Here is a 14,463-nt window from a genome sequence, read left to right on the forward strand (position 1 = left end):
GCTATCATTATTTTCTGTCATCTGTACCATAAACTGCCTCTTTTACTGACTTGTCTTCCCCATTGCCTGTGTGTAATTTTCTAATCCAGCTCTATCTTCGTCTATCTTACTTCCTTTTTCAAGCAAGCTCCTTAAACGTACAGCTTGTATTTGCTGTCTTAACTTTACTGCCACTTGTCCTCTTCTCCCTCCTGCCAGTTGGCTCCTGTTCTTTACCACGCCCTGATGCTTCTTTGCCAAAAGAGACCTATTGGTGATGAAGACCAATCAGTTCTCTTGTTACTTTAGCTGATTTCTGTTGTGGCACTTAATATTCATTCTCTGCCCACCTCGCCCCAAGATTATCTCTCCTCTTAATTGCCAATATGTCATATTTTTCCTTCTGGTATTCTCACATCACTGGCCTCCCCTGGATCCACTTGTTCTGTCAACCATTTAAATGGAGGTATTTCATAGAGTTTTGTTAATGACTCTTTGTTTATACTATATTTTGCCTTCAAAGCTGACCTCTACCAAAACTGAATGATTCATGACCCACCACGATATACAAACATCAAACATACATACACATACACACAGACACAGACACACACAAATATGTTGTTCTACCTGTATTATTTAGTTACTTATTTTTGGTTAGTAGAATCCAGGTACCCCATTAAAAAAACAACTGTGAACCATAATATTTTTTCCTGCCTTTTCACATTCTGTAAATCACCAAGATCTGTTTATGCTCCCAGCCTGCTCTCCTCCTTCTCTCTCTCTCTGGCCCATGACTTTGCCCTAGATTAGACCCTTGTTTCTCCCCTGGCCTGCTGTGCTCCTCTGACATCTAATAGCCCAGTCTCTGCTCTGGTCGGTTCTCTACCTTTGATGCTACCGCCAGTTATTTGTCTAACTCATTTGTCTCAACATTTCAGTGCCTGGTCGCCTACACTATTGACTCCCAGTCACTAGAGTGAGTGCTGATTCCTTGCGTGGCACACACTGCATCTTACCGTCTGGTCTCTGTGGGTCTGCTTGGCCCAACTTTGGCTGCCCTCACCCTTATATTTAAGGCGCCTGCCGTATGAAAAATTTTATTTCCCTTAAAAGGTCATGCTGTGGAATGCCTCTGCTTTTTAATTCTGTTATTTTCCTGAAATGTGTTTAATTCTCCCTTTACCCCTCACTTAACCCATAGGTCAGATAAAATTGCGAGTGTGTTTCTACCCTGTGCACCACCGCCCCGCCTTCCCCAACAGAGTTAATAACTTTTTCTCTTTAGCTTTTCCTCCCTTTGTGTAGGTTGCTATTATGCTCTTACTAGATTGTATTTTACTTTTATTCTGTCTTTCTCAGGGAACATGAACTGTTTGAAGGCAGGGTCTTAGGCTCATTTAGCTTTGTGTCCCTAACACTTAGCAAAATGTTTCACGCATTGTTAACACTTGGTAAGTGTCAATTAAAGAACATGTAATTGGACTAAGTTAGTATGGCTTTAGGTATGGTTTTTGTAGGGGAAATTAAGAATCCAAATACTTAAGTTCATTAGTGTCCTTGCTTCAAAAATGTGGTTCGATTACTTGGTGGAATTTAGTGCTGTGTTAGGCAGAAGTTAGAAAAAATGAAATGCCTGCCAACTTAGAATATTAAATATCAAGTAATTAAAATTTTTTCTGAAGCTAGTCTTGTTATATTGCACTTTAACAATATCTTCCCGTTCCAGCTTTATACACAATTACATTTTCAAAAATGATTTGTTTCAACTTCAAATATATTCCCATAGAAATAATATTACATATAGTGTTTCAGTATTTCTGTATCAGAGTGCAGTCTGGAGCCAGAAGCCACACAATAATTGAACAGGGAGGATTTAATACAAACTGAGGGATTGACTATAAAGGGTAAGGAAAATAAAGGATACAGGAATAGCAGATATGGGGAACACAGCATTCAAAGAAGGAACAAATCTGGAAGAGGGCCCTACTCCCCCCATCTCCAAGGCTAGAATCCAGACCTCATTGGAGAAGATGTGGTGGTGTCCTATTGGATGGCAGAGGAGTTCATGGAAGTGAGCTTCATGGAAATCTGCCTTCTGGGTACTGGAGGGAAATGGTCCACAGGGAGGTGCTGCCCTGCAGAACTCACTGTGAATCTGCCAGTAGGGGTGGTGCAGCGTGAAGTCAACATCAGGGGTCTGGAGAGAAGCTGCCCATGGGTTTGTGTCATGTGCCTCCAAATAAGAAGAGAACCAGAGAGAAGAATCCTTCTCCCCTAGCTGGGTAGTTCAGTTGGTTAGAGCATTGTCCAGATATGCCAACGTCGAGGATTTGATCCCAGGTCAGGGCACATACAAGAATCAACCAATGAGTGCATAAATAAATGGAATAACAAATTGTTGTTTCTCTCCTTCTCTCTCCACCCTCCCTTTTTTCCTCCCTCCTTCCTCCCTCTCTAAAATCAATAAATTAAAAAAGAAAGAATTATTTTTTCTCTAATGTCCTTTCAACACCATCTAAAATTGTCCTAGTTGGCATAAGCAGGGCAATGGGAAGGTAGTGCTGAAAAGCAATAGATTAACCACTGGCACAGTTCACCCTTGTTGACTACTTGAGCTTTCATATGTTTCTAATTAGGATACAGCTATCACAGAAATTAGGAAAAATAAATATAATTTATCTTGAATTCTAGTGTCCAATGAGGACAGTGCAATTAGATGAAGATGAGAAAGGAGATGGACACCCTATGTGTTCTGAAGTCATTAATGGCATTCTCAGAGGAAATATATTGTTAAGTTCCTTAATTTCATATGCCTTGATCTAGATATATTAAAAGTACTATTCTTATATCTGTCACTTAAGAATTAATTAGCTTTGGCTTAGAAAATTAGACAATAAAATAGAGTCTTTCCTATAGTAAGCAGTTGAGCCACAGCTGGTAAAGAAAGAGAGGAAGTATTGCAGGTATTTATACATGTTTCCCTGATTCAGTACATTAGTCAGTCAACCAAAATATTTGAGAATTAGGAATACTCTGTTGAGCAAAGATAGGAAACAAGAACATTTTGTGTGAAAAGGGAAATATAAAGTGGGGACAAGGACTGGGGTCAGGTAGCTGAGCATGCCAGTCAGTGGGGCGAGCGAGGCTACTTTGTGTGGAACATGTGTACTTCTTAGCCATATGCAGACAAACATGTTGGTAGCATAGTCCAAGTAGGGTCATAACTTGGGAGTACCTCCATATTATGAGTCAATTCTTAGGCTAAATTTGACATGAACTTTTGTTCTATAAGTTTAATTACAGATATAACTTATGGAGGCTGCATTAAATAGTCCTGCGGACTCTTCTGGAAGAATTTTTTGTCATTATAGGAAGAAAAAAAAACAGGAATAAAAGCATTTATATATGCTCATAGAGGATGCTTACGAATATTGATGACAGAATAGGTGTTTAATAAATCATTACTGATATATGTTTATATTTGGGTCCATAACTTAGAAGAAGGGAGATATTTAAGGCTGTCTGATGTCTCTTACGTAATATAACCTTATTACTTATTACCCATCTCTTCCTGTTTCATGAGCATGTCTTTTTTCTATCATCCGTTCTTCCTAGCTATAAGAAAATGTGTGAGAAGTTGGAGGACTGGTGAAGTCAGGGATGGGGACAAGTGTATCCCCACCCCCAGGTGTGAAGCAGTCGTGACTGACAGTTATACATGATGGATATTGACTTGGATACTGGACTTACCACACTATTGACCTTCAGATCCTCACTCAAACAGTAGAGTACCTTATCCCTGCTGAAGAACTAGGCAGAACTTCCAAGTACAGATAGGGAGTTTGAGTCCATATTTCCAATTATTTTCTTAATCAACTCAAAGGATTCAGTTGGTGGAGATGCCTCTGACCTACAGGTGGGGGTGTGGCATATAGGTCAAGGTTGGATCATCGTACAGGTTTCCCAACACTTGTTACTGTCTCTCCTAAATATTTCAACATTTTAGAAGATTTGGGGCCTCCATTATGTCATTAGTCACCATATATTATAAGACATTTGAATCACTGTAGAAGGTTTGGTGTTATAAGTTGGCTAGATTGCTAAAGGCAAGGATGTGAGTGTCCCTGCTCAGTTATAAATGGAGCTTTGTTGTCCCCCCCCCCCCCCAGGTTTTTCTGAAGAGTGACCGAGTGGCCAGAATGGTTCAGAGTGGAGGATGTTCTGCTAATGACTTCAGAGAGGTGTTTAAGAAGAATATTGAAAAACGTGTGCGGAGTTTGCCAGAAATCGATGGCTTAAGCAAAGAGACAGTGTTGAGCTCATGGATAGCCAAATACGATGCCATTTACAGGGGTGAAGAAGACTTGTGCAAACAGCCAAATAGAATGACCCTCAGTGCTGTGTCTGAACTTATTCTGAGCAAGGAACAGCTCTATGAAATGTTTCAGCAGATTCTGGGTATTAAAAAACTAGAGCACCAGCTCCTTTATAACGCATGTCAGGTAAGTGGTCCATTGTATTTCCCATTCCCCTGCCTGACTCAGTGAATATCAAGTGTTTATAAGCCTATGGAGATGTACTCTACTTTCTATAATCACTTTGGTTGAAAAGTTGAGTGAAATTTAATTTCAATAAATCAAATAGTGACATTTTAAAGAAACTTTGAAAGAATTATTTAATAGAGGGAGAAGAATATCAGTACATTTTATCCAGTAAATAAATGTTCCCATGTACCCTATTTTAGGACATCAGATTTGTGCTTGTTTGGTATATATGGGGCATGTCCAAATGGATATCACCTGTTATCTGAAGAAGCTTGGCAATTTATAATAAACAGTTATTCCTCAGTGGAAAATAATTTTACATAAAGATATGATGCTGGTCTTCTGAATTTTATGGAAGTAACTGAAATTTCAGATTTTTTTCTTTAACCTAGCCAGATAGAAATTAATTGAAGATGACTGCTAAACTGCATAATTTAAAGAGATGATAGTGAATAATATATTTTCTTTTCTTATTCAAATCATACATATGAAAAAGCTTAATAAAATATCATATTTATTCCATGTCTTTCATCTTTATACCCTATGATTTTTCTAATAATGTATCCCTTCCATATTTGCATTTTGTTTCCTTATTTTAGAGGCATAAATTAGTTAACTGTGCCCTAATATACAATTTAAATTGACAAAGTTCTGGTATTTAAAAGTCCATCACTTCATTATGAGTTATACTTCCTTACTGTACATATGTTTACATTTATTTTTAATATTTTTTCAGATTTACTTCTCTTAATTTGATATTCTATCCATGTCATTTACTTTTAAATGTAATTTGTGGATCTTTTAAGATGAATAAATTAACAAAGTTAATTAATAGTAAAACAATGTAACACCTTAACCCTGTGAACAAGCTGTGCATTCATGGTAATTGTTTCTAACTGTTATTAAACCTGTTGGTGGTTTGATAATAGTGGAGGATGACTGTAAAACCAAAATCTCCTACTTTAAAAGATAAATACACCTGGGAGTTTGTATTTTTAATGAAACAATAGCTTGTATAAATATTGATGAACTGAATTTAGTAGTAAAATTCAGATTCAGACATTCAGTAGGTATTTATTGGGTATTTAGTCAAGTCAGAACTGTACTAGGTGTTGGGGAAATCATGCTGAACAAGATAAAATATTTGTTTTCCATATGCCAAAGTCTGATAGAGCAGATAGACTTCGAAAAGAGTTATTACTTATGCATGAGAGTTTATACTGGATGTTACAGGGTCATAAATACCTATGGACCTATGAGTTTGTTTATTAACTCAAGATATTTCTTAATTAATCCTTTGCTTGCTTTTTAAGATCACTTCTAAAGCAAGGGTGTGGATCCCCTGATTTATGTCCCCTATGACTTGGAACATATGGGCCTCTAATTCAAATCTTTTTATAACAACAGATTTGTTTATTATTTATAAAAATCTGTAAGTGTTTGCCCCATATATTTTGATGCTCTGTTAGTTTTGTACACATTTAGAATGTCTTTTTGTGGAATTAATTCCTTTATTTTTATATAAAGTCCCTCTTTTCGCCCCCTGAAGTCTGCTTTGTCTTAAACTGAGATAGCTACTCCAGCTTTCTTTTGATTAGGACTAACACGGGGTGTCTTTCTCCATCAGTTCACTTTTAACCGGTCTGATTCCGTATGTTTAAATTGGGTTTCTTGTAGACAGTATATAATTGCATCTTGTTTTTTAATCCGACCTCACAGCCTCTGCCTTTTAATGGGTGTGTCTAGACTATTCCTGTTTGCAGTGATTTACTCGGATTAAGTTGCACAGTCTTTGTGTTCTCACTTCCTTGCATTTGTTCCCTGTCTCCCCTCCCTCTTCTTCTGCCTTCTCTAATTTTAACTGAACATTTTAGGATTTCATTTTATATCTTCTTTTGATATACTGCTTACACTTGGTTTTTAAAAAATGTGTTTAGTGGTTGCGCTAAGGTTTACAATATCCATTTTTAAATAGTCTAGGTCTGCCTTCAAATAACACAATGAGACTGAGTGTAATGCTGTCCCACAACAGGGAATTCCCAGTTCCTCCCTCCCATACCTTGTGACATTTCTGTCATTCATTTCATTCATTATGTGAAAAGAATTAAGATGAATTAGATCAATTAAGAAAAAGAAAATAAGAGGAAAAAAAGGTTATATTTTACCTTTATTTGTTCCTTCTCTGCTACTCCTTTTCTTTTTTCTTTATGTAGATTCATTTTCTGACCTGTATCATGATCTTTATCTCTGAAAAACTTCATTTAACATTTCTTGCAAGGAAGGGCTACTGGTGATGAATTTTCTCAGTGTTTGTCTGAGAAAGACTTTGTTTCTCCTTGATGTTTAGAGAATAATTTCACTGGATATAGAATTATCAGTTAGCTCTTTTACTCTTTCAACACTAAAGATTTCGCTCTCCTCTCTTCTTGCATGGTTTCTGATGAGAAGCCTGATATAGCTCTTCTTGGTTCCCTGCAGGTAAGGTGTTTTTGTCCTCTGGCTTCCTTCAATATTTTCTTCTTGTCTTATTTTTCTGCCATTTAAATATGAATATGCTTAGGTACAGGATTTCTTTCGATATTTCTCTTGCATGGTGTGTTCTGAGCTCCCTGGATCTGTGGGTTTGTGTCTGTCATTAACTTTGGAAAGTTCTCAGACATTACTAGTTCAAATATTCCTTCTGTCCCATCTTTTCTTTCTCCCCCTCCTGGTATTACAGTTTTGATACTGTCCCATAGTTCTGGGGCGTTCTGTTTTGCTTGTTTTTCTCTTTGCATTTCAAAATGTTTTCAACTTTTTCCATTAGAGCCCTAAACTTATTAACAATAGTTATTTAAGTTTCGTGTTTGATAGCTACAACATCTCTGTCACTTCTAAATCTGGTTTGGCTGGTCGGCTTGGCTCAGTGGTTGAGTGTCAACCTGTGATCTAGGAGATCCCGGTTCGATTCCCGGTCAGGGCACATGCCCGGATTGCAGGCTCGATCCCAGCTGGGGGCGTGCAGGAGGCAACTGATCAATGACTGTCATCATTGATGTTTCTGTCTCTCTCCTTCTCCCTTCCTCTCTCTGAAATCAATAAAATATACATAAAAATAATAATAAATAAATCTGGTTTGGATGCTTGCTTTTGCTCTTTAGAATGTTTCTTTTTTCCATTTTCTTTTTTTCCTTTTGGTATGCTTTATAATTTTTTGTTGAAATCCAGCATGTTGTATCAGGTAACAAGAACTGAAGTATATTTTCCTTTATTGTGAGGATTTTTGTTAATCTGACTGGGTGTTGGACTGTGTTCAGTGTTTGTTGAACACAGACGAATTAGAAGCTTCTAATTCGTCTAGTATCATTCTCTTTGTCTTTTCTCTTGACTTTGGTTTCCTTAAGTGTTCCTCCTCAGAGAGGGCCTGTGTCTTACATCTCTTTTAGCTGTGATTGACTGTTATTGTACCAGAGCTGTGTTGGTGTTATGGCAAGGTGTTGGGGAATAGTGCATGTTTGTTCTATTACCAAACTAAGCCTCACTTTTTAGTGGGTGTACGTCTTGGGGTAGTAACCTTCACAAGTGTTTCTGTTCCTTGTCTAAGAGTATTGCTTCCCTCCCCACCCATGTGCTATATTCCCTTCCCTGATTAAAGTATCCCCAGTTTATTTTCTTGAAGTCTTTCCCCCTGTTCACTGTGGGGATTTTGTTTGTTTGTTCTGTGTTTGTTTGTTTGTTTGTTTTTCCAATAGAAGTCATAAGAAGGCTGCAAAGGACTGCAGAGGGCAGTCCTTCTCTCCTTCCAGCTGAGTCAGTGCTCCTTCTGGAAAAGTCTGTCCCCACTTTGTTAGGGAAGAGAACCTGGGGGATTTAACAGTGGCTTTTCTTCCCCTCTTCCTGCCATATCCACGTGAGGGCCTCTCTTGAATCCTTACTGTGAGAACTTTATGGGGTTACTGGAAGGAAACCCCAGTAAAGTGTGGGAGTCCCCTTATGATTGCAGCCCCAGGATATTCTCACTCTGCACTCAGTTTCTAGTAATTAGTACAAGTTACTAGTCAAGTAAATGGTATGGCTTCCACTGACTTCTGCTGCAAGTGCTGTACCTCTCTGGTTTTGCCTGTTTCTCCAGATTTGGGAGTTAGTTGTTTGCCCTGCAACCTCAGTCCTCTGACAAGTCTTAAGAAAAGTCATTGATTTTCAGTTTGTGCAGCTTTTTATTTTAAGGATGGGAGTGACAGCTTCCAAGCTCTTTACATGTCTGAGCTGAAACAGCAGTTCCTTTCTTTTGTTTTGAGATTTGAGAAAAAAGCTTAAAGATTATTTTTTGATTGACTTAAAAACAAAAGAAACTACAACCCTACCCACCAAAAAAATCCTCCCCTATAAATAAAGGAAGAGCTTTTCTTTGGGATAGCAATCATTTTTACAAAATGAATAGAATTATGAAAATGGGTCATTAAGAAAACAGCTAAGATTTTTCTTTCCCTTTAACAGATGTTAAAAAAGAAAAGGTGATAGAAAACCCAGAAAATAACCTGTTCTTAATAGGTAAGGGATAGTCTGAGAAGAGGGAATAGTAGAGTAGGGCATGAGGGAGGAGAAAGAGGGTCTAAAGCTAGCTGAGCTGCTGGCACCTGGCTCCAGGTATATATCAGGAAAATGTACTTCACTTTCCCTTTGTCTCAGGAAAGGCTTTGAGACCCTTGCTAACTGGAATATTCATTTGTATTTGTTTACTCTTATCTGGTCGCATGTTTTTGTCCAGATTGATCCTTAGGAAATCTCAAATTTGTGTTGATTGCGTTAAGGTCAAACTTGTGTTGCTTGCTTTAAGGTCAGAAGTTGATGATAGAGAGCTTTCTGCTAAGGTGTGAAGGATGGCAATGGCCAGTCAGTTGGGGCCTCTGTGGGGACTCGAGAAGGAAGGACATGAATGAGAATAATGCCAACAGGAACCTCTTGTGACTGTACCTGTTGTCCCAGAGCTGCAGGATTAGCATCTGGAATGGAAAACAGGAAGCTGTCTCCTGAAGAGGAGGTGTTTACATTACTTCTGGTCAGAGCCAAGAACTTACGAATTATCAAAATTAAGGCAGAAGGAAAAACTCCTAGAACATTGGTATGGAAGATATCACAATTAAGTTATGAAATCTAGAATAATTGAAAAAATATTATTTATATGTTCCCAGAAAAGATTTTAAAAATAATAACACAAGTATATCATAGTTAGCTTCTGTGCTATTAAAGCTACCAATCATACACTGGAATTTTTGGCTTGAGGATCTTATATCTGCATTGGTCCATATTCAGAGAACAAAATATTAGGTAAGAAAAGATAGAGGAGAGTTCAATGTGCGGATTCTAAAATGAGCCACATAACAATATGAGAATCTAAAATTGTTAGCCATAATTTACTTGAATCATCATATTAAAGGTACAGTAAAGTAACAGGAGCAAAGGAAGAACAGTCTGTCAGTGGAAAGTTTAATTTCAGAATAATTTTAAGGAAATGCAGTGAAGTTCACTAAATATAATTATACTTTTAGAGAAACAGTTGATATTAAAGCCATGTTTTTATAGTCAAGTTAATAATTTTTATATCACATATTTTTAATGAAAATGCTGTTACATCAGCTTCCTTTCTTTGAACAGAAATTAAATGTTTGTTTTTCTCATATGTTTTTATTGATTTCAGAGAGAGGAAGGGAGGGATAGAAACATCAGTGATGAAAGAGAATCATTGATCTGCTGCCCCCTGATCCCCTATTGGGGATCGAGCCTGAAACCCAGGCATGTGCCCTGACTGGGAATCAAACCCTGATCTCCTGGTTCATGGATCAGGGCTCAGCCACTGAGCCACACTGGCCTGGCAGAAATTAAATGTTTATTAAAGATTATTGTAAAATATAACAAAAGCTAATACAGTATGTTCAAATCAATTAATTGTTAACCCATTCTTTATAATCATATAGATAATATAGATAATTAAAAATCATGTGCCAAGCACTGTGTTGAGTGATAGGAACACAGAGATAAAACCTAATTATTTCCTAGATTTATTATTTTTTTAAATAGCACTGTTGTAACTGCCATAGTGGTGTGGTAAGCTCCTGGCTCTTCCTTCTTGAGGTTGAGGAGAAGGCAGGGTTGGGGAAGACTGTATGATCTATAGATGAAGTTCACCAGAATGAGAAGATACTGCAGTATGCTGGGTGGAGGCACAAGCACATACAGATTGTGGAGGTCTGGAACACTGGCATTTGGGGAAGTCTTCGCTACTGCTGGAGTGTGAGGAAGAGAGGGGGCAGTGGTTTGAGATGACATTAGCAGATGTAAGTAAGGGTGATATAAACTATAGAGAGACATACAACCTTAAATATATAAAAATTATGGCCATTCCAATCATTAACTCCAGAATTTCACAAATCATGTAAAATCTTACCATTCTTAAGGCCTTAATCTTCTCTTTGCTTGTCCTAAGACATAAAAAACTGCCATTTAATGGCATTTATGTGAATATTTTCTTCAAGCATTCTGAGATTTAAACTTACACATGAAAAATACACCTTGCTCACTGTCATTTCCTCAGTTTTCTTTTCCTACTTTGAAAGCAAGAACAGAGTATGAATGGTAGAGTATGTAGTGTCATTATCTACTGTAATTCTCCTCCTTTTCTATTTTGTATTTTAAGAAGATTACATAACTGAATTTTACAGCTATCTAATTTTTTTCTGCCAAAAGCAACCTTTATTAATTTTTTATAATCTCATTCCATTAACTGAAGAAAGTGACTCACCCACCTATACCCAAGAGTCAAAGCAAAGTTAACAGAAATCTTCCTCTCTCAGTGTCCCCTATCCAAATGCCTTATATTTTGAAAGAACTTCATTAAGTAATACTAAAGACCTGCTCCATATTTTAAGGGATCGTGGAAATATATACAAATGGTTAAAAAGTTGTGTTCAAGTTTATATCTCCTTTTCCCTAGAAATTTTAGGTTTGGAGATGAAGCTCTTTGGGTTTAGGAGTTTTAGAGACATCAACAAATATAGGCAGTGGCTGTGTTTCTCACGCTCTTCCTGTTAGGGTCTTCCTCTGGAACTCCAGGAGCCATGAGGCACCTAGTTCTGAAGACCCCCTTTTAAGGTGTGTAAAAGGAAGTGAGAGAGGAGGAGACATGGGAACACTCCAAGGAAACAGGGATCCGCCTTTCCCCACTGCCGTGTTTTTTCTCAGCTAGTAGCATGTGACTGATAATACATTCCGTTTAACATAATTTGTCTACTTTGGCAGACATAAAAGCATGTTCTACAGAAGACAGTTACATATGATAACAAAAATCACTTTCAAATAAGGAGAATGAAGCTGTGGGAATGACAGTTAACAAGGTATATTTGTCGTGTGTGTGTAATTTTCAGTCTCAGAGTGCTTGATGAAAATATTCAGGTAAATGATATCAGATAGCAGTTTTTCTGTTTTAGGATACAGCAAGGAGAAACTTAAGACCTTAAGAATAATTAGATTTTATAACATCTGATTTTTGAAATTCTGGAATTAATCATTAGAGTGGCCATAATATTTATCTAAAGGCCATTTCTTTGTAAAATAAATGTATCATGATATAAATTGGATGAATCTGATTTCATTCCAATGAATTTGAATATCTGATTAGTAATATGAATCAGTTTCCTCTCTAAAAATTAAAATTTTATGAATACAATTTTAATATACTCTTAAAACAAATTATAGGTTTTTATCAGGGCTGCTTTATTTGACTATGCTTTATTTTGTTTTTTACCTTTGGCCTACATGTAGAGGAACTACATAAGAATATTCCTAAATAAAATTTCTCCTAAATTATTTTGTTTACTTTGTTTTTGCCTCCTCCCAAATCTCGCCAGTTCACAAATACATGCTACCTTCAACCATCCCTTGCATTTAATTTTAGATTTTCCTTCTTTACACAGATCTAGTCTATAGAAGTTTGGGTGTTATCCCAACCCCTCCCTTTTTTTCAATCAAAAGAGAGCACAAATCTAAAGAAATCAGGCATCTTTGTAGTAGTAACAGTAGGCAGAAAATATATATTTATTTTATTATCTATTGTCACCTATTAATGAATAAAAAAAGATTGAATATACTATTTCAAGTATAAGTGTTTATATATATCTTTTTCATGATTGTTAATTCTTGTCAAATCATTGCTAAAATATTCTGTCAAAGTTAAATTGAGATATATATGTAATATATATCTTCCTTTCATTCAAAAATGCTTATTGAATACCTTCTAAAGTTGTTAGTTACTGGGCTAAGCAATAAAATTACAAAAATTACAAGGTTTGGTTCTTTCTCTCTTGGTATTTTTATGTGGTCAGGAGACAGATATATAAACAAAATGTAGTAGTAAACTTAATAAGTATGTTAGTGGGTGTATGTATATGGCATACCTGAATGGCAGCGTCTTAATTTTATATAGGATAGTTTGCATGGATTTCTTTAGTGTTCCACCCTGGCTGCACATTAGAATGACCCAAGGAGCTTTAAAAACCACTGCATGCCTGGGCTCTATCTCAGACTAAGTGAAATGATCCATGAAAATTTAGCACAGTGCCAATTCTTTGTATTAAATTTATTGTGGTGACATTGGTTAATAAGATTATATAGATTTCAAGTGTACATTTCTGTGGTACATGGTCTGTGTATTACATTGTATGCCTACCACCCTAAGACAAATCTTCTGTCAGCATAAAACCCTTTACCCTTTACATCACCCCCTTCCAAATATGAGTGAAATCATATGGTTCTTGACTTTTTCTGCCTGACATATTTCTGCATTTTGCTGATGCAGATGCACACTGAGGCTCGAAGACCCCAGGCCTGACAGTTCATCCAAGGACTTAATGCCACGGTCACATCTAACTGTAGGGGAGGTTGAAAACAATCTAGCTGTGTCCCCAGGAAGAAGAGGGATCTGGTAGTGTGGAAAACCCAATTCTTTGTTGGAGTTTTTCCTTTTCTTTTTTAAAAATATGGTTTTATCAATTTTAGAGGAAGGGAGCGGTAAGGAGAGAAGCATTGATGAGAGAGAAACATTGATTGGCTGCCTCCTGCATGCCCCCTACTGGGGATCGAACCCACAACCTGGGCATGTGCCCTGACCAGGAATTGAACTGGTGACCTCTTGGTGCATCGAATGACACCAACCAACTGAGCCACAATAGCCAGGACTCTGTTGGCATTTTAATGAAAGTTTAATGAAGGTCCTAAGAAGGCAGAAATTCCTGAATTTTGGAAGATGGATAAAAATTTAACGGACAGAAGAAAAATAACATTTACAAAGGCACAAGGAGAATGAAAAGGCTTGGAATCTGTTAGGAAGGTATGTTGTGTGTATTTCTGGAGCAGAAGCTAAGGGTAAAGAATTAGGAAAGTACTTGAATATTGAAGGCCTTATATGTTAGCTGGAAGAGCTTGCAATTTACTATGTGATAGGGAACATAGCTGGGCTATTACTGCAGAAATGACAAGAATAAATGGGGTCTGGAAAGATCTTTCTCTGTGGTCTTAAGAATAGATTGTACGTAGTCTGTACTCTGCTTTACCCCACCTGTGGGCATGGCCCAGCATTATTAAAACAAAAGTGGACCAGGACCTGCAAGTTAATCTTTCACATAATCTCCAGGCTCTGCTCCCTGCCCTGCTGTGGTCTTGTTTTTGTTGTTGTTTTGTTTTGTTTTGCTCTGTTGCCTATAAAGTTCCTAGACTAGTGGATTTTACCTAGGAGTCTGTTTTCACATCCTCTTGGATCGTGCTCTGTTCTGTGCTTCAGAATTCTACTTTGCTCCCACATTTGGGCACATTTGCTTGAGTCAGAACACTGGACCACCTGCTTGCCTGACAAGGGACAAGATGGAAGTCCAGGAATTCAAGCAGAAACTGGGAACCAGCTTGGGCC

General features: G+C 37.3%; 1 protein-coding gene across 1 annotated transcript in view; it reads left to right on the forward strand.

Annotated features, from left to right (window-relative positions):
- Positions 1-14,463, forward strand: part of CADPS2 (calcium dependent secretion activator 2) — a 539,314-nt gene that overhangs the window by 182,298 nt on the left and 342,553 nt on the right. Inside the window, exon 3 of the mRNA XM_016213343.2 lies at positions 4,152-4,484. Within this exon, the coding sequence (XP_016068829.2) occupies positions 4,152-4,484 (333 nt within the window). The remainder of the gene's footprint in view (positions 1-4,151; positions 4,485-14,463) is intronic.

Source organism: Miniopterus natalensis, chromosome 10, assembly GCF_054644295.1.
Source record: "Miniopterus natalensis isolate mMinNat1 chromosome 10, mMinNat1.hap1, whole genome shotgun sequence".
Classification (NCBI taxonomy): Eukaryota; Metazoa; Chordata; class Mammalia; order Chiroptera; family Miniopteridae; genus Miniopterus; species Miniopterus natalensis.